General features: G+C 41.2%; 1 protein-coding gene across 1 annotated transcript; it reads left to right on the forward strand.

Annotated features, from left to right (window-relative positions):
* The first annotated feature begins 737 nt into the window (after positions 1-737).
* LOC145415386 (monocarboxylate transporter 13-like) lies at positions 738-23,434 on the forward strand. Its single transcript, XM_080284670.1, has 5 exons — positions 738-1,235; positions 11,538-11,808; positions 11,937-12,551; positions 22,322-22,513; positions 23,292-23,434. The coding sequence occupies exons 1-5, from the start codon at positions 738-740 to the stop codon at positions 23,432-23,434; spliced, it is 1,719 nt and encodes a 572-aa protein (XP_080140796.1).
* Positions 23,435-25,742: the final 2,308 nt, after the last annotated feature.

Raw genomic sequence — 25,742 nt, forward strand, 5'->3', positions numbered from 1 at the left:
CTTATTTATTTGTTTTTATCCCAGACAAGGAAGACATGGGATGAAGGGCTGAGAGGGGAAGTCAGGATTTGGAGAATGTATGAGACCGTACAGCCTGGAAAACAGCCTTTAGCTAAAATGGAAAAAAGAAAGAAAATAAAAGTGTGTGAAGGAGATATGGAAAACTGTCTAATAAAGCTGTATGCATTTATGTATGTATGTGCCCTACCTGCAAAGTATAATGTATGCCAAGAGCCTGATAGATACAGCAGTTTACGTTTTTAAAAAACATGGAAAACTCTGGCACTTAATGACTATATTGAAGCGTCTGTGGAATAAAGATTATTTTATATCATTTTTGTGACTTTGATTGAAGCATGACTTGTATTACATTATATATAAATAAGTAAATTGCTGCCCATCATTAAAATTTATGCCATAATTTCAAGTTAAACCATCACTCATATTCAAAGTCTGCATTTTTAACACTACTGATACACTGAAGTTTTCATAGGTTTACACAGGCCTAGGGGGACCAAAGGATCCTGTTCATAAGCTGCAGTGTACTTCAAAGGTCAGTAAGGAGATCAAGGATAGATTTTAATGTTCGGCCTACTTATGAAGCATTTATGCAGTATTCGAGGGCTGTGTGCCACGGTTTGGCCGCATTGTGTCTTGGCAACTCTGTGTAAGAGGACCCTCACTCCACAGCAGTACAGAGGAAAGGCAAGTCTGCACTCACTAGGCACCCTCGCACGATGAGGCGAACAAATTACGGGTCGACTGAAGTGTACCAGATTCCTATTGTGGGAACACGGTATAAGAATGTAGGTTATATAAGCAATGAAATATTTTCAGTCAGCAGTGAAGTATATCCATCAGAACAAGGAAGGAACAACAGTGTCTGTCAGGGCAGACACGGTGAGAAGGACGCAACTGATAAAGTGGACTGTTTCAACCATAATAATAACACCAATTACTTCAGTGAGGAAGACCTGAAGAAAGAGTCTACAGGTTCTTTATGCCAAGCTAGTTTACAAGACAATAAGTGTACGCAACAGAACAGTGAGGCAGGTGTCCAGTGTGTGAGGGAAACAAACAAACTACCTACAAGAAAACCTGGAGGGCAAGACAGTGGGCCAGAGACGCAGCCAAGCCTTAATGACGAGACTGATGCTCCTGACGGAGGCTGGGGCTACTTGGTTATGCTGGGCACCTTCACCGTCATGTTTAGTGGCTTCACCTACATCCCTTTGGCCTGTGCTATGCTAGGCTGGATTAGGCTCGGTTAGATTAGGTTAGGATAGGTTAGGTGTTAGGTTATGGTTTATGTGACCAGATCAAGTTGACAGGCAAGTAGGATTATATGTGTCTTGTGGGAACTGGTTAAATGAGATTTCGTTAAGTTTGTTTAACTTAGATTTGGTTACATTTGACGTGGTTACTTTAGGTTTTAATGTGGCTAGTTTAGATGTTGTTATATCAAATCTCAAGATGCAGTTGATACTATTTTAAACTTCACTTCATCCAGTTTTGATTACTCATTGTTTAAGCTAAATTGCCTAAATATCACCAAATTTATCTGTGCAGTCTATCGCTCTCCTAATGCTTCTTCAGAACCCAGTCTATTTGACTCCATATCCATACAGTTTAGTAACAGTAACCTTGCCCTTAGCACCGAAATTACCATTTTGAGTGATTTTAACGTGCATAGTGTTGAATGGTTATTGCATTCTGCCAGGACTGACGATGCTGGTCTAGAGTGCGAGCTGTCTGCAGAATCATTTAATCTCACGCAGCTGGTAAATCAACCAACCAGAATACCAGATAATCCTGACCATAATGCCCATCTCTTGGATCTATTCCTGACATATAATCTGGATCAATACAGGACAGAGGTACTGTCATCACTTGCATCCTCTGACCAGAGTCTTATCAAAGCCACATTAGTTAGCCCCCCAAAACCTCCCCGTTCTGAACATGTCAGGGTGACCTGAGGGCACTTTGTTAGGGCAAACTGGGATGAATTTAGAAATTATCTTGCTGACATTCCATGGCAGTCTTGCTTCTCTAGAGATGCCAGTACTACCCAGTCCCACATTTGTGACTTAATACTAGCTGGTATGGATTTATTCCCAGGGCTCTGTCCTATCACCAACTCCCTTCCTTTTATTCATCATTGACCTAAGCTGTAAATCTAACCCTAGCCACTCATACGCTGTTGACTCCACCCTTCACCATTCCATTTGGTTCCCGCAACCTCCATCTCAGTATTTACTTCAACGAACAAGGGATGAGGTTATGGCACATCTAATGTCTGACTTCGCTTGTATCTCTGACTGGGGTAAAAATAATCTGGTAATTTTTAATGCATCAAAGACTTTTTTTTTTTTTTTTTTTTTTTTTTGCGAGGAAGAAGGAACCAAAAGCCATGAGCCCGCAATAACAGTTCCCTCCAAGAGAAAAACGAAATACAAGAGAGAGCCAAATTCAAGATCCATTCATTTCGAGATGCCTGGACACACTGTGTTTTAAAGACTGGAGATCATAGGCAGCAGGAAATACAGACAGAGGGAGACAGTTCTAGAGTTGACCCGTTGCATAAATGAAGGACTGTGAGTAACGGTTAACTCTTGCATCAGAGAGCTGGACAGAAAAGGGATGAGAGTTTGCTGCTAGACGGGTGCCTGTCGTAGAGGTGGAGGAATGCATGCAGACATTTCAGAGGAGCAGTGACCATTAAAGTAGCGATAGAAAAGAGATAAAGATGCAACAGTGCGGCGAAGAGACAGAGGTTGAAGGGAGTCAGTAAGAGGAGGAGAGTTAATGAGACGAAAAGCCTTTGACTCCACCCTATTGAGAAGAGCTGTATGTGGGGAGCCTCCCCATACATGAGAGTTGTACTCCACACAGGGGCGGATAAAGCCCCTGTATAGAGTCAACAATTGTGCAGGGGCAAAGAAAGAATGGAGTCAGCTTAGCATACCCAATCTCTTGGAAGCAGATTTTACAAGAGATATATTATGATCTTTCCAAGATAAGTCCCTAGTAAATGAAACCCCAAGCATGTTCAAGGATGATGCAGGATTAAACTGAATATCATTAAACATTAGTGGGTATACCTGTGGAAGATTTTTGACGGGTAGATCAGTGTAAGAACTGAGTCTTAGATGCATTAAAAACAACCAGATTATTTTTACCCCAGTCAGAGATACGAGCCAAGTCAGACATTAGGTGTGCCATAGCCTCATCCCTTGTTTGTTGAAGTAACTGCTGAGATGGGCATTGCGGGAACCGAATGGAAATGTGAAAGGTGGAGTCATCAGCGTATGAGTGGATAGGGTTAGATGTACAGCTTAGAAGGTCATTGATGAATAAAAAGAAGAGAGTTGGTGATAGGACAGAGCCCTGAGGAACACCACTGTTGATAGATCTAGGAGAAGAACGATGGCCGTCTACAACAGCGGCTATAGAACGACCAGAAAGGAAGCTAGGAATGAAGGCACAGATAGAAGGATAGAAACCGTAGGAGGGCAGTTTGGAAATTAAAGATTTATGCCAGACTCGATCGAAAGCCTTTGAGATGTCAAGTGCAATGGCAAACCATTCGCCAAAGTCCCGAAAGGAGGATGACCAGGAGTCTGAAAGGTAGGTGAGAAGATCGCCAGTGGAGCGTCCCTGACGGAACCCGTACTGACGATCAGGAAGAAGGTTGTGATAGGAAAGATGCCTTAAAATTTTTCTATCGAGAATTGTCTCAAAAACTTTTGAAATACAGGACGTTAAAACAATTGGCCGATAGTTGGAGGGTTGGGAATGGTCACCCTTCTTTGGGATTGGCTGAATGAGAGCAAACTTCCAGCAAGAAGGAAAGGTACAAGTTGACAGACAAAGGTGAAGTAGTTTCCCTAGGCAGGGTGTAAGCGCAGAAGCACAGTTCTTGAGAACAACAGGAGGGACTCCATCAGGCCCATATGCCGTGTTAGTATTGAGGCCAGTGATGCCAGAAAATACATCAACTGAAGAAATTTTAATGTCAGCCATGAGGAAGTCAGAGGCAGGAAGTAATGGAGGAACAGCACCGGAATTGTCTAAGGTGGAATTGGAGGAAAAAGTCTGAGCGAAGAGATCTGCTTTATCAGTAGAAGAAATAGCTACAAACCATCAGAGTAGAAAAGAGGAGGGAAGGATGATGAGGTAAAGTTGTTAGAAAGGTTTTTGGCAAGGTGCCAGAAGGAGTGGGAAGAATTCAAATTGGAGAGTTGAGAGCATTTAGTACAGATGAAATTATTTTTAGCAGAGCGAAGAACAGACTTAGCACGAATCCGGGCAGAAATGTAAAGATGATGTGATTCAAGGGTGGGTTGGCCCCAGTACCTTTTGTAGGCCCTCTCCTTGTTGCGGACAGCATTAGAACAAGCGTGATTAAACTAAGGCTTTCTTGCAATAGTCAAAGGATATGAGAAAGGAATGTATGTTTCCATGCCCGAGAGAATAACCTCCATAATGCGCAAGGCACACTCAGATGGCTCCCGGCCATGGAAGCAATAATCATTCCATGGAAAATCAAAGAAGTACCGCCTGAGCGCCTCCCAATCCGCGGCTCCAAAATGCCACAGATGATGTTTCCCTGGAGGGTCCACAGGCCTTACTGGAGTGATAGGACAGGTTAAGGTGATAAGGTTGTGATCAGAGGAGTGCAACGGAGAGAAAAGATTAACAGTATAAGAAGAAGGATTAGTTGTAAGGAAGAGGTCAAGTATGTTGGAGCTCTCTCCAAGGCGGTCTGAGATACGAGTAGGGTGCTGTACAAGCTGCTCTAGGTCATTAAGGATAGAAAAGATTTTTTTTTTTTTTTTTATGTGTCCGACTCTGGGCATAGGCTTCACAGCCTGCTCTCAAGGCCCAGTAGTCCTCCTTCATACGATACACTTCTCTACATGTCTTGTAGACTTGTTCACCAGGTGGCTCAGTGAAAGGAGAGGAAAGCCAAAGGTGGTGGTGAACATTGAAATCTCCTAGAAAGGAGATTTCAGAGAAAGGAGAATTGGATAGAATGTGTTTCATTGTAAAAGTAAGATAGTCGAAGAATTTTTGATAGTCAGTAGAATTAGGGGATAAGTAAACAGCACAGATATATTTAGTCAGAGAATGACAGGAAAGCCAAAGCCAGAGTGTAGAGAATTCAGAAGAATTGAGGTCAGGAACTCGAGAGCAAGATAAGTCGTTGTGTATATATATACACAACAGCCACCTTTGGCTTTGAAATGAGTATAGTGAAAGTAGGAGGATACAGAAATGGGTTTGCTGTCAGTTCCCTCAGACAGCTGAGTCTCAGTTAGAAGAAGGTGAGGTTTAGAGGAGGAGAGGTGGTGCTCAACAGGGCGAAAGTTAGAGGAAAGGCCGCGAATGTTGCAGAAATGAAAAAGAAGAGAGTCAGACAGTGATTCCAGGCACCTCGAGTCATCACTGGGAGAGGGGCGGAAGGTGGGGGCATTTATGGTCCCCCCCCTTGGGGACTCCGAGGCTGGGTGATGAAATGCCATTTTTCTTTAATTTGGAAAATGAAGTGTAGTGCGTACCGTGCATGTAGTTTGGTGTAGATAGTTAGAGAAAATTTGTGTTGGAGAGCATGCTGGCCTACTCTCTGTGTAACTGAGACACTGAAAAAGTTCAGCAAAGGGGATTGGTCAGGAACTAGTCCTGAGGGCTGATGAAACGGGAGCTCCAGCACTCCCTGTCATCAGCTTTCCATCTACCTCGGGACTACTGCCCTGCTCGACTGGTGCTGCAGTCTACACCTATCAACCCGACAAAATCTTCCACAGGTATACCCACTAACGATTAATAATATTCAGCTTAATCGTCCATCATCCTTGAACATGCTTGGGGTTTCATTTACTCGGGACATATCTTGGAAAGATCATATTACATCTCTTGTAAAATCTGCTTCCTAGAGATTAGGTGTGCTAAGCCGACTCCGCACCTTCTTTACCCCTGCACAATTGTTGACTCTATACAGGGGTTTTATCCACCCCTGTGTGGAGTGCAACTCTCATGTGTGTGAAGGCTCCCCACATACAGCTCTTCTCAATAGGGTGGAGTCAAGGGCTTTTCATTTCATTAACTCTCCTCTTACTGACTCACTTCAAGCTGTCTCTTCGCTGCACTGTTCCATCTTTATCTCTTTTCTATCGCTACTTCAATGGCCATTGCTCCTCTGAACTGTCTGCTTGCATTCCTCCACCTCTGTGACGGGCGCGTAGCACCCGTCTAGCAGAAAACTCTCATCCTCTTTCTGTCCAACTCTCTAATGCAAGAGTTAACCGTTACTCCCAGTCCTTCATTTATGCAACTGGTTAACTCTGGAACTGTCTCCCTCTGTATTTCCTGCTTCCTATGATCTCCAGTCTTCCAAACGCAGTGTGTCCAGGCATCTCGAAATGATCGGATCTTGAAATTGGCTCTCTCTTGTATTTTGTTTTTCTCTTGGAAGGAACAATAATAGCAGGCCCATGGCCTTTGGTTCCTTCTTCCTTGCATTAAAAAAAATCATAAGAAGTCTACTGTACAGTTCACTAAAATATCGAACTCTCCAAAATGGTTTGATAGCAAATGTGCCAGAGCAACAGTCCAAAAGTCATAAGCATATTACTCTTACTTAAAAAGCATCTAAATCACTGTTAGTTTAAAATTGCTAGAAACCATGCAAAAGCTGTAATAAATCTCGCTAAATCGAACTTTCTTCAAAATGAAGCATCAAAACTACTTAATAACCCTAATGACAATATAATATTCTGGTCAACTCATTTTTTTCGATAATAATTTTAACAAGTCATCATCCATTCCCCTAGTAAAAGCTTTAGATGGAAACAGTACAAATGACCTGCTTATGAAACCAGATATCTTTGCCAGTATATTTGCCAGTAATTCTACCATAGAGGAAGTCAGTCAGCACGTCCCAGTACAAGAACTCGCCCGAAATTGTTCCACTTAAAATATAGACAAGATACAAAAAATCCATCCTAGACAATTTACCAAGCCAAGGCCCCGATGGAACTCCTCCAATTGTTTTGAGTACTGTTCCACAGAACTTGTCTCTGTTCTAGGTAAATTATTCAGACTATGCATATGTACTTCTTCATTCCCTAATTCATGGAAAGAAGCCAATATCGAGCCAATTCCAAAGAAAGGAAGTTCCTCTGACCCATCTGATTACAGACCAATAGTTGTCACATCTTCTCTTGGTAAAGTATTTGAAATTATAATTTATAAGCACATAGTTAAACTTCTTGAATTCAACAACTTAATACGTGATAGACAATATGGTTTTCACCACGAAAGAGCCACCATTGACATACTCAATCTCATGATTCATACCATCCATCAATCAAATGACCTACATGAAGAAACTCATGCATTAGCCCTTGATATTTCTACAGCTTTCAACAGAGTATGGCACTATTCCCTGTTGCCCTAACTCCTTTGCTATGGACTAACGTCTTTTGTTCCTCTGCTTTCCTCATATCTCAGCGACAGAAAAATAAAAATAGATGATGTATATTCCAATTTCCACTAAATTATCACCAGCGTGCCTCAGGGATCAGTTCTGGCGCCAAACCTCTTCCTGGTTCATATTAATGATCTCTTATCTGTCACCCACAATTCCATCCATTCATATGCAGATGACTCAACACTTCATAGATCATTCACATTCAGACACCTATTTACAAATTATAATATCTCTAACTCTCAACTTAGTACAGCCATCTCCATAAATCAAGACTTATCCACGATCAATGAATCGGGACAAAACAACTTTGTCACATTTAATCCTAGGAAAACCAAATATATGCAATTTACTTATGGATAGATATTGCCAGATTCGTATATTTCCTTCAGTGCTACTAATATTCCCATCCCCAAAAGTATAGAAATTCTCGGCGTTTCACTTAACAACGCCCTCAGCTGGACCTCTCATTTCAGGTCACGTGCTTAAACTGCCTGAAATAAACTTGATTCTTTGGATTCTTGTACAGAGTCCGTAACTTCTTCACTGACAACCATTTAGCTATAATTTATAAGGGTCATGTGTGCTCTCAGTTTAATATTGCTCACCCTTGTGGAATGGATGTGGAGAGGTTGCATTAAGACAACTAGACAAAATTCAGAACAAAGCTGTTGGAATTATTAATATCCCTGGTATTATAAATAAACTACCTCCCCTACTTTTTTTACAGATATTTTTATGGCAAATGCTCAGACGAAGTTGCGTCAATTGTGCCACCTCTCCATGCCTTCCCTCTTGCTACACAGGCATCTGGTAGCACTCATGACTGGAACGTCACTCACCCATATTGCAGAACTTCGGCCTATCAGAATTCTTTTATTCCCCGAACTGCATCTGCTGGAACTCGCTTCCCCAAAGCTGTTTTCCTACGAACTTCAACCTACAGCTCTTCAAGTCCAACTGTTACAGATATTTTATGAATGGAAGACACCTGTAATATGGTGTATGGATAATTTTTTTTATTCATTTCTTTTTCCTTCCTCTATTTTATTATTAAAAAAAAAAGAAGAAGATTCGATTACTTTTCGAAAGGTTACGTTAGGTTTGAGTGTGGTTAGCTTAGATCTGGTTTCATTTGGCGTGGTTACGTTAGATTTTAGTATGGTTAGCTTAGATCTGGTTACATTTGGCGTGATTATGTTATGTTTTGGTATGGGTAGCTTAGATCTGATTACATTTGGCGTGGTTACTTTAGGTTTTAATATGGGAAGCTTAGATCTGATTACATTTGACGTGGTTACGTTAGGTTTTAGTATGGTTAGCTTACATCTGGTTACATTTGACATGGTTACGTTAGGGTCTATTATGGTTAGTTTAAATCTGGTTACATTTGACGTGGTTAAGTTAGGTTTTAGTATGGTTAGCTTACATCTGGTTACATTTGGCGTGGATACATTAGGTTTTAGTATGGTGTAACTTAGAATTGATTACAATTAGTGTGGATACGTTAGGTGTTAGTGTGGATAGTTTAGATTTGATCACATTTGGCGTGGTTACGTAATGTTTTAGTATGGGTAGCTTAGATCTGGTTACATTTGGCGTGGTTTTGTTAGGATTTACTATGGTTACCTTAGATCTAATTACATTTGGTGTGGTTATGTAAGGTTTTAGTATGGTTAGCTTAGATCTGGTTACATTTGGCGTGGTTAAGTTAGTTTTTAGGTTACCTTAGATTTGGTTGCATCTAATCTGGTTACTTTAGGATTTAGCATGGTGAAGTTAGAATTAGTTACACTTGAAGTGGTTAAGTTTTAGTGAGGTTAGGTAACGAGACATGTCGTGTAACCACATCTTCAGGAGTGAAAGAGCTCGGGACATTTTCGTCTTTCCCTTTCTTTGAGGATATCGGCATATCTATCAATCACACGTAACCAAGTCATCTATTTGCATGTTAGTATACACACACACACACACACACACACACACACACACACACACACACACACACACACACACACACACACACACACAATCCTATTGCCACTCACCAAACCTTCCTTTACCCGACTTGCGTAATCCGCTTCCTCCATTCCCAAGTGTTTTATTCTCTCTCTCTCTCTCTCTCTCTCTCTCTCTCTCTCTCTCTCTCTCTCTCTCTCTCTGTATATATATATATATATATATATATATATATATATATATATATATATATATATATACTTACATAGCTGCCTATCAAACAGTTCTTCCATCTATACTTCCTTTTTCTACGTCTAGGCTAATAGTGGCAGATAATTATAAGCTGAAAAACTATCTTCATAAATAGATAAGTAGCGAGTTATCCAATGTAGACAATTCCTAGTTACCGTTGGTTTGAAATAGCAGGATAAATATCTGCGTGAGGGATGAGTTATTTGAGAGGCATATGTGGAGTTACATGGAGAGACAAATAAATGAAGAAGTGAAGTGCCTTTATGTTAAAGTGGGTGTTACTGAATGCTTTAAGAGATACTCTGTGATGGTTTGGTCGTGTGGCGAGGATGGAGAATGGAAGATTGACTATAGCTTATTCAGTCTGTTCCGCAAAGAGGCGACGCATAAGTTTTTGAAAGCTGGGAGCTGATTGGTTGTCAGAGTGCATTCATTATTAACGATCTATTTTAAAATATTATTATTATAATAGTTGCAAAAACCGTTTGACGATAAGCTTGCGCAAATGAAATATTATATTTATTTGCACAGAATAATTTAAAAACGGGACCTTACAAAGTTCATCAGATGGCCTAGATATGTGAAATTTTGAATTCTCGGTGCAAGGCAACACACGTCCAGGTAAAATTTTACGAGTACCTTGATTTTTCCCACCATGTTTACAAAAATTAAGGTAAATTATGTAAATACTGCGGCATTATAAAAGCCACCGGGAGAAGACGTATTAGTATCAGATTTACAAATAGATGGAGAAGTTTAAAATCGACTTACCCACTTTGGGTGCAAGGTGGTTAAGTGGTACAGTGTCTGACTCGTGACTGCAGAGTCGTGAGTTCGTGCCACACACGGGTAAGCTGTCCTAGTGGGAGAGGTAGTGCTTTCCTGTCACCTAGCTGGTTGTAGCAGTCGTGGCTGAGTGGGTCAGAGCGCTCTGACCGAAGGGTTTACAAGAGTTTGGAGTAAACCCAAGGGTCACTGGTAGTCATAAGGAAGGGCATCCGATCATAAAGTGCTACACGCTCCAAAACCAAGGTTAGGGGCAACGCCTTATATATATATATATATATATATATATATATATATATATATATATATATATATATATATATATATATATATATATATATGCAAAGCATATGTAGAATCTAACCAAGTAAAACAACTGGTTTGGTTGAATTTTTTTTCAGATGAACATCTAGATGACATATCAAACATGGTTAGAATACACTGATAGACTTGAAGATGTCTTTAACAATGGTCCAGCTATATACGCGAACACTAGCAAATGGAGCTTAACACGGAGGACGTAGTATCAAAAGTGCAACAGGAACAGGTTGACAACTCTTGCCTACATGCTAACACACATGACAAGTCTTATAATATTCACAACATATCATCACATTCCTGGACAGAAGTGCCATCAGTATGAACCTATGTTTTCATCACAACATAATGAACCTACAGTGGTGTCATGAACAGATTTATTTATTGCCTGCCCATAGTCTCGAAACTAGTATCTGGTGCACTTTCTCCCACACACACACTGTCAGATGCAGCATAAGACGGTCTCCATATCAGAAAGTGACATTCAAACAGTTTAGCTTAAGACTCACTGTCACTCAAAGGATTCTCAACTAAAGCATAAACCTCAGGGTAAAATTTCCGTAACAAACTCAGTCTATGTATTACCTTACAACATGAATAGTCCCGACAAAAAGAACAATATCCGTTTCTGATCTTACCCAGACCTATCTCCCCTTTCAGCTTCAGACACCTCCTTGTTCAGTCACACTCTTCATGGTTTGTATTTTCTAAATAATGCTTCTTTACCAAACAGAGCATCATTGGCACCCTCAGAGCATGCTTCGGTATTCTGTTCTCGGATTTTCTGCTCAAGCTGGGCACGTCCTCACTACTCACCACCTGGATCTTCAATCTCTCCATAGTCCTTGGGTACCTTTCTTCCACACTCGTGCCTTCGTTCATTGACTTGATGGGATACCGCAAGATAACCTTCACAGGCGGAGTGCTGTGTGGTCTAGGAATGGTTTTATCAGCCATTGCTTCATCTGATTATGCTCTCCTTTTTGCATATTCTATATGTATTGGTAAGTGTATTATTACTCAGAACAAAGACATTGTGGATTAGTATAACTGTGCTCCATAAGATATAATATCCTTTCAACTGTTTTCTTCATGTATATTTAGGAAAACTGATGTTACTGGTTTGTTTCAGGACTTGGATGTGGAGTTTCTTCTGCGTCATGTTCTCTCATCTTATCACTCTACTTCATGCGGCTGCGTGGCAGAGCTTTTGCTGTGTTCCACTGTGGTGCTGGCATGGGAGGGATAGTGGGTCCACTACTCATCACCTTCCTTCAGGACCTTTTTGGCCAAAAGGGTGCCATTATCATTATAGGAGCCATCTCGCTAAACACTTGTGTGGCTGCGACAGTGTTTCACCCCGTGGAGTGGCACAGTGCAAGGTCATCTCAGGCTGTGACAAGGTTGAGGTGCCGAGATACCTCCACCATTACACTGAGAGAAACATTGAAAAAAGCAACTCACACTTTAAAGAAGAATTTCAAGGCACTCAAATCTAAGCGAGTTTTGGTTCTGGCTGTCATTTCTGCACTGACGTCTAGTGGTTGTCTTCAGATTTCTCCATTAATACCTATTGTAATGAAATTTCGAGGCTATACACAGGCTGAAGCATCGTGGTGCATGTCCCTGGCCCACATGATCAACGTGGTGAGTCAGATGGTGGCGGCCTCCCTCACAGACTGTTCCTGGTTCAACAAACGAGTCTTCTACATGGCCAGCATCGCTGGCCTGGGCCTCTCCATTCTAGGTATGAAAATTAGAGTACACTCAGTCCAGGTTATACATAAGTTATACAGTATATTCGACAGTATCACATCATCATTTATATATTTCTAAAGTGTGCCTGGGTGTCTCTATTTGTCTGAAGGTGAACTGTTTAAAGGGCTTCGAATGTATCTAACATTTTTTTTTTACAGGTAAGTTATCGGTGTGGTTTAAAGTAGCTACAGTGGCCAAAAGTATCAAGTCAGCATGTTGGGGCATGGTGACTAATTACAGAAGGCCCGACACATTCGCGGATCCAACTTTCATGGGCTTTGAACATTTGCAAACTGTCTTTCCGTGGAAACTTCAGGGACATTGGTGTGTTAATGGATAAATGAATAGGTATGGTTGTAAGAAGTTGGGGGGGTAAATATGTAGCTGATGACTTCACCACACTCACGTGGATGTTCGCGAGATGCACTCACATGCGGGAGTCTGTGGAAGTCACCATGTACATATCTACTCTAACTTAGTACTGTACAGCCATATCCAGTCAAAACTTATTTGCTATTAAACTTTTTTATACAGTTGGTCTGTTACTATTTGTGATATTTTATGCTGCTCTCAGGTCCCAGATATGGTTCATTAGGTACAGTATGTGCACAGTTGCTCACAAGGGGTGATTTGCGGCTGTAGAGGCGTTTTGAGGGAGGCGTGCCAAACATTCACGGAAATTCCACTTTCACGGGGTTCTGTGTCCCCTAACTCCCTCGAACGTGGAGGACCTGCTGTATTGAAAAGATTTTAAATTCCTTTTTCAACTACAGTATTACTGCAACTTAAAAATCTACATAATAAAGTCAAGCTGTGTATACATGTGTATGTCTGTGCATTTCTTCATGTTTTTTACTTTACGAAAATGGTAATAAATATCGACCTGATACTTATTGCATTATGTCGGGTAAGTCCAGGGAGTGTCGGAAAAATACAGTTAAAGTTTTCTGGCGATCGTGCACGACGAGATGGCGCAAAATGGTCGGAAATCGCGACACACTATAGTGTTTGCGCGTCTATTCGTATCTTTCACGAGAACGGTAATAGATATGGACCTGATTCTTTTTGCAATAAACCAGAGTAAGTCCAGGGAGTGTAAAAAAAAAAAAAGTGACAATCACGCACGACGAGAAGGTGCAAAATGGTTGGAAATCTCGACACGCAAAAATATGCAAAATATCTTTATTTGACTTTTTGGTCAGAAGTGACAATTGTGGGTTCAGTAACGATATGGAAACAACGATAATGGCTTTTGTAAACTTTTGTGATGGAAAGGTTATTACTCTGTTATCTTATATTTGTTTTTTCTTGGAGAGAACAATTTGCAGGCTCCTGGCCTTTGGTTCCTTCTTCCTTAAAAAAAAAAGAAGTAGCCCCGCAATTTTTTTCAGGCAAGCACTTGTCATTATATAAAGTCAACATGGCGAATCTTGGTGGCCGGGTGGTGGGGTGGTGGGCAGATGGGTTTGGTGCGCGGGTGGATGGGTGGGGTGGGCAGGAGAATGAGGTGGGTGGACAGGGTTGAGAGGGTAGGTGGGTGGGCAGAACTGGATGGGTAGATAGGATGGCAGGGTTGGAAGGGTAGGTGGGTGGGCAGGGTTAGGTGGGTAGGTGGCTGGGCAGGGCTGGGTGGTAGGTGGGTTGGCAAAGTTGGATGGGTAAGCGAGTGGGCAGGGTTGGGTGGGTAGGTGGGTGGGCAAGGGTGGGTGGGTAGATGGACAAGTGGGGTTAGGTGGGTGGGTACATGGGTGAGCAGGGTTGAGTGGGTAAGTAGGTGGGAAGGGTTGGGTTGGTAGGTGGGTAGGTGAGTGGGCAAGGTTGGGTGGGTAGGTGGGTGGGCAGAGTCGGCTGGTTAGATCGGTGGCCATGGCTTGGTGGGCAAATTTGATCGGATGGGTATAGTGGGGCAAGGGGTGGGGGCAGCATGGGTGGAAGTGAGTGGGCAGCACGGGTGGGTAGGTACGCGAGTTTGGTAGAGTAGGTGGGTGGGTGGATAGTGGGACAATAAGTCCATGGTAAGAATAGGTCCAAGGTAGGAATAAGTCTATGGGCAATAGACTGTAGCACCAGTCGAACAGGGCAGTACTCCCGAGGTTGATGGCAAGCTGGTGATAGGGAGAGCTGGAGCTCCCGTTTCACCAGCCCTCAGGACTTGATCCTGACCATCTCCCTTTTCTGAACATTTTCAGTGCATTCATTTACACAGAGAGTAGGCCAGCATGCTCTCATAATACCTCTACCTTCAACTGTCTACACCACACTACATGCACATAACATATCACACCTTCTATTCACATCTTTAGTAATGGCCGCTGCAATCTTACTGTCAAATGAGGTGGTACCTCGGATTGCCACCACTGGCAGGGTAGGGCTGGAGGCACAGGGTCCTCCCGGTCGCCATCAAGCGACTGTGCCGGCAGCGACTGTTGCTATTTCCGGGAATGCTCGTCGTCGAAGAGGTGACGGTGCGGCCTTATTCTTTACCAACATCTGCGGCCTTACTACAAATTTAAACTCAGTTCATTTTTTTCTTCAGTCCATATCTCCTTTGGCCCTTTTCCTCACTGAACCATAAATCTCACCCTCTACCGATATATCTCCATTTTGTCTTCCCGGTTATCATCTCCTTACAAACTTTCGTAACAAGGGCGGCACCTGTTGTTATATCAAATCCCAATATGCAGTTGACACTGTTTTTAACTTCACTTCATCCAGTTTTGATTACTCATTATGTAAATTAAATTGCCAAAACATTACCAAATATATCTGTGTAGTTTATCGTTCCCCCAATGCTTCTTCGGAACCCAGTGCATTTGATTCCATATCCACTCAGTTGAGTAACCTTGACCTTGCCCTTGGCAATGAAATTACCATTTTGGGTGATTTTAACATACACAGTGTTGAATGGTTATTTAATTCTGCCCGGACTGACCACGCTGGTCTAGAGTGCGAGCTGTTTGCGGAATCGTTTAATCTCACCCAGTTGGTAAAGCAACCAACCAGAATACCTGATAATCCTGACCATAATGCCCATCTCTTGGATTTATTCTTGACAAATAATCCAGATCAATACAGGATAGAGGTACTGTCACCACTTGGATCCTCTGACCACAATCTCATCAAAGCCTCATTAGTTAACCCTCTTACACCTCCCCATTCTGAACCTGTCAGGGTGACCCAATGGCAGTTTGACAGGGCAGACTGGGATGGATTTAGAAATTATCTTGCTGATGTTCCATGGCAGTCTTTCTTCTCTAGTGATCCCAATTCTACCCAGTCCCACATTTGCGACTTAATACTAGCTGGTATGGATTCATTCATACCAAGTCAACAATTCACTAAAAGATCAAACTCTCCAAAATGGTTTGATGGCAATTGTGCCAGAGCAACAGCCCAAAAGTCATTAGCATATAACTCTTACTTAAAATCAAAAACATCTGAATCACTCTCCCAATTTAAAATTGCTAGAAATCATGCAAAAGCTGTATTAAATCTATCTAAATCAAACTTTCTTTAAAAGCAAGCATCAAAACTACTTAACAACCCTAATGACAATAGAATATTCTGGTCAACTCTTAATTCTTTCAATAATAACTTTAACAAGTCATCTTCCATTCCCCCACTAAAATCTTCAGATGGCAATATTACAAATGACCCACGTGGGAAAGCAGATATCTTTGCTAGTACCTTTGCCAGAAATTCTACCATAGATGATACCAGCCAGAATGCCTCAGTGCTGGAACTTGACTCTCCCGAAATTGCCCCACTTAAAATACAGACAAGATACGTAAAATCCATCCTAGACAATTTACCTACCAACAAAGTTCCAGGCCCAGATGGAATTCCGCCAATTGTTTTGAAAAAGTGTTCCCCTGAACTTGCCTCTGTCCTAGCTAAATTATTCAGACTATGCATACGTACTTCTTTATTCCCAAATTCATGGAAAGAAGCCAATATCCACCCAGTTCCGAAGAAAGGGAGTTCGTCTGACCCCTCCAATTACAGACCAATAGCTGTCACATCTTCTCTTGGTAAGGTATTTGAAACTTTAATTAATAAGCATATTGTTAAACATCTTGAATCCAACAACTTAATTAGTGATAGACAATACGGTTTTCGCCAAGAAAGATCCACCATTGACATACTCAGTCTCTTAACTCATACCATCCATCAATCAATTGATCTTTTTGGTGAAACTCATGCAGTAGCTCTTGATATCTCTAAAGCTTTCGACAGAGTATGGCACCGTTTCCTGCTGTCCAAACTCCCTTGCTATGGACTAACGTCTTTTGTTCCTTTGATTTCTTCTTATCTTAGTGACAGGAAAACAAGAGTAAAAGTAGATGATGTAAATTCGAATTTCCACTCAATTAACGCCGGCGTGCCGCAGGGATCAGTTCTGGCGCCAACCCTATTTCTGGTTCATATTAATGATCTCTTATCTGTCACTCACAATCCCATTCACTCATATGCAGATGACTCAACACTACATAGTTCATTCACACTCAGACATCCATTTACAAAGTCTAATATCTCTACCTCTCAACCCAGTACAGCCATCTCCATAAATCAAGATCTATCTACAATCAGTGAATGGGGACAAAACAACCTTGTCTCTTTTAATGCTAGTAAAACTAAATATATACAGTTTACTAATAGACAGATATTGCCAGATTCGTACATTACCTTCAGTGCTACTAATATTCTCATCTCCAAAAGTATTGAAATTCTTGGTGTCTTACTTAACAGTGCCCTCAGCTGGACCTCTCATGTCAGATCACTTGCTAAAACCGCCTCAAAGAAACTTGGATTATTGTACAGAGTCCGTAACTTCTTCGCCGATGAGCAGTTGGCTATAATTTATAAGAGTCATGTGCGCTCTCAGCTTAAATATTGCTCACCCTTGTGGAATGGTTGTGGAGAGGTTGCATTAAGACAACTAGACAAAATTCAGAATAAAGGTGTTAGAATCATTAACAACCCTGCCATTACATATAAACTACCTCCCCTGCAAGTAAGAAGGAATGTTGCCTCCCTTGCATTATTTTACAGATATTTTTTTGGCAAATGCTCAGACGAAGTTGCGTCCATGGTGCCACCTCTCCATGCCTTCCCTCGTGCTACACGGGCATCTGGTAGCGCTCATGACTGGAATGTCACTCAGCCATATTGCAGAACTTCTGCCTATCAGAATTCTTTCATTCCCCGAACTGCATCTCTCTGGAACTCGCTTCCCCAGAGTAGTTTTCCTCCAAATTTCAACCCACAACTGTTCAAGTCTAACTGTTACAGATATTTTATGAACAGAGGACACCAGTAATCTGGTGTATGGATTATTTTTTTTTACCCATTTGTTTTTCCTTCCTCCGTTGTTATTTATAAAAAAAAAAAAAAATCCCTGGGGATGCGGGCTGAAGTGGGAACATGCAGTAAAGCCTATGTCCATGTCCGGAACTTTCCCACGCCACGCCACGATCTTCATGTCTTTGTGTGTCACCGCATGTCATCATGAGTAACAAGGCATGACTTAGTGATGATGTAGCGCTGATATTGAGAACTGGGTCATTCTTCGCAGTTCATGGTGCTATGACAATTTTTTGGAAGGTTCAAAAATTGTTGGTGTGGGCGCCAACAAGGAGGAGAATGTGACATGTCGTGTCTTTGTGTGTCTTAGCTTGTAGCTTGTTGCTAGGCGTGACTTGACATGTCATAGCAATAACTTGGAGATCGGATCCCGAAGACCTGCTACGACACACTGACTCCTGCCTATACTCCACCCTCCTATATATAGCCTTGCACCGAAGACCTGCTACGACACACTGACTCCTGCCTATACTCCACCCTCCTATATATAGCCTTGCACCGAAGATTCTGGCCATCTTTGTGTATCGTCATATGTCCTGATAACCTTAGGGGTGACTTAATGGTTCCGTAGCGTGTCGTAGCGTATCGTGGCGATGCCTTGGCATGACGTGGAGTCAAAGCGACCATTATTATTTAACTGAGGGATGATCGTAGTGTGTCATTACAATAATGTTGCGCTTCCTTAGGGTGTTGTGGGATGTTGTAACACTGTCTTTGTGTGTCTTAGCACTAACGTGACTGTGTCTTGAAATGGCCGTTTAGGCACCAATCCTCTCATCACTGGATCTAATTTATACAGTACATTCCTTCACTATGATTAAAATTATTGTACCTCTCTATACATACAGCTTCCATTGTCCTACGTTTCCTATAATTACATTTGTACAATATTTTGCAAGAATTCCGGTCGATTCTATGGTCGTTTTCTGAAGAGTGAACGTACACTGCGTTATTTATGTTGCCTATCTTATATGTTCCTTAGTGCGAGTGTCCAGATCCCTTCCAGTTTCACCAATATATACCAAATCACAGTCTCTACAGGGAATTTGTTTACCCCTGCAGTTTCGTTACTAATGGGTTTATTTTTTACTAACATTGATCTTAAGGTGGAAGTATATCTAAATACAATGTTTACATCCAAATCATGACTCACAGACTTCACCAAGCTATGACACATACGGAACTGTGATGTATTGCTTATTATGTTGACTTTGTAATGTTGGTCTAGGTACAAAAAAGGCTTTTCTGGCTTTAAAATACGCTTCCCTTATAAACCAACTGGGATATTTTTGATCTAAAAATATTTACCATATCTTAACGTTTTCCGTATCCAGATGTTGGGGACTACTAATTCTGAGTGCCGTAAGGAACACTGAGAAATAAATGACATTTTAGTGGAACTGTGGTTATATGATTAAAAATGTGTATACAAACTGCACTGGGTTGGTTTCCTGTATACAGAAGAGCTGAGTGTCCCAAGTTCATCCCTGTGAACAAATACATCTAAAGCTGGAAAGGAACCATTATTTTCCCATTCAACTTTAAATATAATTGAGGGAACCAATGCATTAAATTTTGTAAGATAATCGTCAAAGTTAGCGTATATGTCTGGCCAAAATGAAAACACATGATCAACATACCTATACCAAGTTAAATTTTGAGGAGATATTGTGGTAAGAAGATTGGATTCGAAACATTCCATGTACAGGTTACTAAGAATGGATGAGAGGGGCGAGCCCATACCCATACCAAACTTTTGCATGAAAAACTGATCACCAAAAGAAAATGCATTACACTGCACACCCAGCCTAGTAAGTTGGACAAAGACATCATGTGCATGCCGAGATCGATGTTACAATTAGGTGATTTTTCTTCCAAGAAACTAAATACATCTTCAATAGGGACTTTAGTAAAAGTGAATCTACATCAAAACTAACCAATCTGCCATTGGAGAAACTGAGGAACTTAATCTTATTAATAAAAACAGTAGAGTTTTGGAGATGAGATTTAGAGAATGTGCCAACCAATGGTGCTAATTTGTTCACTAGAACTTTTGAAAGTTTGTAAGTGAATGAGCCATACTGTGAGATGATAGAGCGGAGGGGAATCTGTTGTTTATAGGTCTTTGGTAATCCATAAATGTTAGGAAAATTTGGATTAATTTGAATGAACTTTCCTGCATCAGTGTTTGGCACATTCTTTAAAAGGCTTTTGACTTTCTTATTAAAGACTGTGGATAACCTCTTGAGAGGGGATGACACAAGTTTTTCGTAATAAGTGACATCACTCAACTGGTGGTTCATCTTTTCCACATAATCAGCTTTGTCTAAAATGACCATACAGTTACTTTTGTCCGCTTTTATAATAAGAATAGAATCCTTTTTCTTGAAACTTTCAAGGGCCAAAAGAAAACGTCGTGGTATGGAGTCATTAGAGTCGAAATTTCCTATGAAACTGCTAGTTATTAAACCAGTAAGGCACGAGATATCCAGTTTGATGTTAAGGGTAGAAGAAACAAAATCAAGTGCTACATCATTTCCTGGTTTCAAGCAAAGGACAAACCTAAATTTAACACTTGCTCCTCGACGCGACTCAGTACATGCGTAGAAAGATTTAAGATGGAATCTGGTAACATACAGATGCTCCACGGGCTTTAGTTACACAAATGACAAAATTTTTCTTGCAATTGGATACGTGTTAAATTAGTTTCTCTGTTACGTTTCTTATCAGCTGTTTCACATATTGCTTGAAATATATCACTTGGCAGTTGTTGCTTGAGGAAACTCAAGGTACGTCGTAGATGGTAATATGCTTCATCAATTTCTCTTTTCACGTTGAGTATACCGTCCTTCAGTAACAGCTTCTCAGAATTTGTATGTACCACTCTTGGTCTGTAGATCCACTGAGGAGGGCGACAGCTGTCGCCGAAACTGCTTGGAAATAAATCTTTTTTTGTCTGCCAGTGTGGGTTTTTGTATCCTATTTCATGGTCACAATAGTGTGACTCTTCAGCTGCCCGTACTTATATAACCGAGCCGAACGAAAAACTTTACTTGCTACTTGTAAGGTAAATTTAAAAGGAGGTGAAGGTACAGAGGCGTTCCTAAGTGGGGATATACTGCCGCCTGTGTATGGTCAGAAATAATTATCTTCCCAGTTCCGTCTCAAGAAAACTTACAACAGGTGAAATACAATGAAAACCCCATCTTTACGAGCGAGTGTCTCAGATGGTTAAAATTTTTCCCACATGTATTCGTCATAGTCTGTCTGTGCTTTGGAGCCCTTTCGCAGTCGGTTGTGGAATTTTCTAGTAGTCTGTAACCATTCTGAACATTATCGGTAACAAAATTATGTACAGTTACCGTTGCTGCCAAATATGTATGACTTGAGTCTGATTATGTATATGCACACATAGGTAAACACATACAAGCACGCATACATACATACACAAACAAACCCCCATTTACGAACACACACACACACACACACACACACACACACACACACACACACACACACACACACACAAACTACAGGGTAGAAACTGATAAGGCCGTGCAGGGAGTGTGACATTTGTATTTTTTGGAGATGATTAATGTTGGCCTACAGTGTTAAGGAGTGACAACTTTTTAATTACATACATTCAGCATGGATACAATTTATACATAGGGTTATATAGTGTAACCTTTTTACTTAAGGAATTACGTGTATTTACCTTTCTGAAATGCCATATAGTGTATAAGCAGAGCACTTGTTTCAAGAATACGTAGAACATGACTGAGACCAAGAAAAATATGCATCATTGTCCTATATTCTGCTCCCCTCCCTCCCTCTCACCATTAGAAAGTATTGAGAACAAAAGTCGTGCCACCTTTCGTGATTATCTCTCTATGAAATCTGAAAAGCAGTCTGTTGAATTTGTCGCAAACAACACAAGCTTATATTTGGCCCCAGATCAGTGTCATCAGTGTCTTGCTTTGGAATCAAGAACTAACGGAGAGAAAAGAAAGAAAAGTTGCTGAACTCTTATTGTTGAAGACGGTAAATCACGTCACATAGAGGGTGGCATGAAAAATGTGCTGAGCTTCAGCATTTTTTTCTGGACAGGTTTTGGAAAGAAAATTCTATATCAGCATGGGACCTTGTCTACATGTTAAGTTTCCCCATGTCTTGATAATCATATATGTTTTCTTTCATTCCATACTAACCAAACCTAACCTAACCCTCAATCTAACAACCAAACCTAATCCTGACCTAACCTAAAGTATACTCAGCTAACCTACATCCTCCTGCAACAGAAAAAGCTCCCATCGTGGCTATGTACAGGAGTCTGATTCCTTGATTCCCTAAGATATAATGTTTTCCGTCTCTGATTTATGTGTGCTGTCGTTCCAGCCTTCAGTGTGGTGTGGGATTTAACCCGGATAAACCTGGCCCTTGCCTTGTGGGGTATGTCCGCTGGCAGCTGCAACACACTAGCCATTCTCATCGCCATCCACTACTTAGGGCAGCGCCTCTTCGTCGACTACTTTAGTGTGGCGGGCGCCTTCACTAGCATCTGGTTCCTTCTGAATAGCTCCCTCTTTGGTGAGTCTTTGGCATCTGTACCTGTGTGACAATTCAAAGTATTTTAGGAAGTTACTGGAAGTGGGATTGGGCACTGTGTAACACCACCTGTAGCAGTGTCTCCTGTACACTACACCTCAGTATCTTCTTGTATGCTGTTGATGCAGCCCACCTAGATAGTACAAGCAGCATACAAGAAAAAACCCAAGAAACAATAATTAATAGTAAACACACACACACACACACACACACACACACACACACACACACACGTGTGTGTGTGTGTGTGTGTGTGTGTGTGTGTGTGTGGTCAACATTAATAGCAAGCATAAACTGTCAAGGAGGAGGTGCTCAGAAGCACACCCTGTTGATATTAACGTATAAGCAAATTACAGGAGAATGTTTATGCATAACATCCAGAATAAACAACAGAGGAGAAGGTGCTAAGAAACCACCTTGATCAAATCATAAGTTTATCCTTTTTTATCAGTTTATACATACATGGTGATTCGTTATTAACGCTCCACTAGAAACTCGCCTGACGGTGTATTGTGTTGTAGGTATGGCTCAGTCTGCTGGTGTGGAGGTGGGAGTGGCAGTGGGAGCAGGAAATGAATAAATGATGCAGGGTAGACACTGAGAACGCTGACTGAGCTGTCCATGGAACACAAGAAATCGGCTGACGGGCTAGAAGGAGGAGCGTTACATATGGGCCACCCTCTAAACTGTCTGTCTTCGCTGGCACTGTGTAACTTGGTACCAGTCAGTTTGTGTGTAACTCATATCTCCCTCATGGCAGGTGCGGTGACTGATGCCACCGGCTCCTACATGGCGACTCTCATACTTCTGGCTGCCATTCAGTTTCTGTGCTTCATCCTGTGGCTGTTCATGTCAGCTGCTGTTGCTCATGACGCCCGTAGTGAGCACCGAGAGGCTGCCTGAGTCATGGAGTCGTATTCATGTGGCTTTGAGGAGTTGCTTACACCATGTCTTCACCGATTTGGTTCTGCACATTATACCGAAACATCTTCTTTGTTTAGTTTTATGGAAATTATGTCAATACTAAAGTGATATGAATGCCATACAGGAGTTCATAGCGATTGTATTTTGGACATTACAGCTCAGTATCCTCTTGTACACTGTTCATGTAGACGCCTTGTGGTATGGTTGATAGAACGCTAAGGTGGCAGCGCAAGAGTTCTGCGCACCACGGTTTGAGTCTAAAAGATGGTTAATTTTTCTACAGTGAAGACTCTACCAGGGGCGTAGATTGATCTCCTACCTTTACAAGTTTGGACTAACAGCAGCCTAAATACCACACAAGAATATGTTGGGGTATAACGTGCAAAACAAATCACTAAAGAAGAGGTGCAGTGATGCCTCCTGTGCCAGTAAGAATACGGACCACACTTTCACCAACTATATGGAGTCAGCTGGCATAAGTTAAGGCTGTCTACATCCATCAAACCCACACTATGCATTACCAGAATATACTACGACCACCTTCTGATTGACTATCTGTTGTATTGCCATTTCTTTGTTGCCACTTCCATTCTGACAGTGAACAAAATGGAATGTAAACTAAAGTTTATGAGTAAGATTCATACTCTGACGCTGGAGGAAGAATGCAAGGGACAACACAGTACTAGCAGAGGATTATCGGCAAACTTTCGCCTTTGACAGAGAGTGCGGGGGCTACATACAACTGTCCCCTAGTCTGCAAAGACACTGAGAGTAGTCAGGCATCTGTCACCACACTGCTTCAAGCTGAAATATTCGCATTTCTTTCTGCTCAGTTAGCTGTCTTCTTACATGTATCTTTCAGCGATATATATATATATATATATATATATATATATATATATATATATATATATATACATATATATATATATATATATATATATATATATATATATATAATCTCATCAGCCGTTTGTGTGTCCACTGCAGGACCGGCCTATCCCGACCGAAGTGGGGACAATACAGCCAATGTATCTCTACCAAGTGGCTTAGGTTGTCTAGTACAGATTATATGTAGGGTGAGAAGTGCTTGTAAGTGTAACTGTAGTGTTGGAGTGGCTTTGGAAGTGTGTGTAGTCTGTGAACCAAGTGTAATCGGCCCACGCACTCTGACTCAGTGCAAGCATACTTTATGGCATGTGACACTGGCTCAACCACAGCACCCCTTGTGTCCGCCAATGCAGTACGTGGCCTGAAGAAAGCTCCCAAAGTTTATTTCCCTGGCGGGGCGCGAACCCTCGTCCTTCAGTGTACAAAAAAAAAGCACACTTTACCACTGTACCACAGAGGCTTCTCTCTCTCTCCCTCTCTCTCTCTCTATATATATATATATATATACCAGGTTATATATACATATATCTGTAACTATATGTATCTATGTATCTACCTCTCTCTCTGTCTGTATATATATATATATATATATATATATATATATATATATATATATATATATATATATATATATATATATATATATATATATATATATATATATATATCAGATACATTTATGTGAAGCTACAAAACGCGGTGAATGTTTTTGGCATATCCGATAGAGCCAGGATTCCGGGGGCTTAAATGATGAGTGAATGGAAGCACTGCCCACTGGAATGGGCAAATTTGGGCTGTCTGGACATTGCTACTCCTCATCCTGCCCTAGGGTGGGAAAGGAGGTCCGGATGATGATGATGATAATAATATATACCTTAATATATAAATATCTGTCTATATTGTTTATCTTTCTATATCTATTCATATGTCTGTCTATATTTATCTATGTCTTTATCTTTATCTATCTATCTGTCTATATCTATCTAATAATCTGGAGGCTCTGAACATGAGTCATATAGGAGGTCAAATCCTACAGTATGATATTTAGGAGCGGCCTGACGGGTACCGGGCTGGCATGGACATGGTGCACAAAAAGGAACTAGAAGGGGACAAAAAGGAGACTGAACAGGGCCTAAAAATGTTCTTAAATTATGGTATTCTTAGGTAATATTGACTAGCATCTTGTCAGGCACAGATAATATTGCTGGAGCTGCCGTGGGGACTCTAATTTGGACCAGTTTTCAGTTGGATACAGTAAGTTAAGTGACTCAGAGACAAAGGTGATGGTAGGCCGACCCCTGTCACTAAACAGTGTCCAGCAATATTTGTATCACTCATGTTTTTCTTCGGTCACTCTTTACATCGTGAACTACGCCCGCCTCACTCTCTCTGCCGC

This window comes from Coenobita brevimanus, chromosome 102 (assembly GCF_032717465.1).
Source record: "Coenobita brevimanus isolate Jiangsu-jjx chromosome 102, ASM3271746v2, whole genome shotgun sequence".
Taxonomy (NCBI): domain Eukaryota; kingdom Metazoa; phylum Arthropoda; class Malacostraca; order Decapoda; family Coenobitidae; genus Coenobita; species Coenobita brevimanus.

What these genes read in the sequence shown, in the direction of transcription:
- LOC145415386 (XM_080284670.1), top strand. Translation starts at nt 738, where the DNA reads ATGAGGCGAACAAATTACGGGTCGACTGAAGTGTACCAGATTCCTATT. An exon ending in GCTTCACCTACATCCCTTTG is followed by an intron (nt 1,236 to 11,537) that starts GCCTGTGCTATG and finishes TTTACCAAACAG; the next exon opens with AGCATCATTGGCACCCTCAG. An exon ending in CCTGGGCCTCTCCATTCTAG is followed by an intron (nt 12,552 to 22,321) that starts GTATGAAAATTA and finishes CTGTCGTTCCAG; the next exon opens with CCTTCAGTGTGGTGTGGGAT.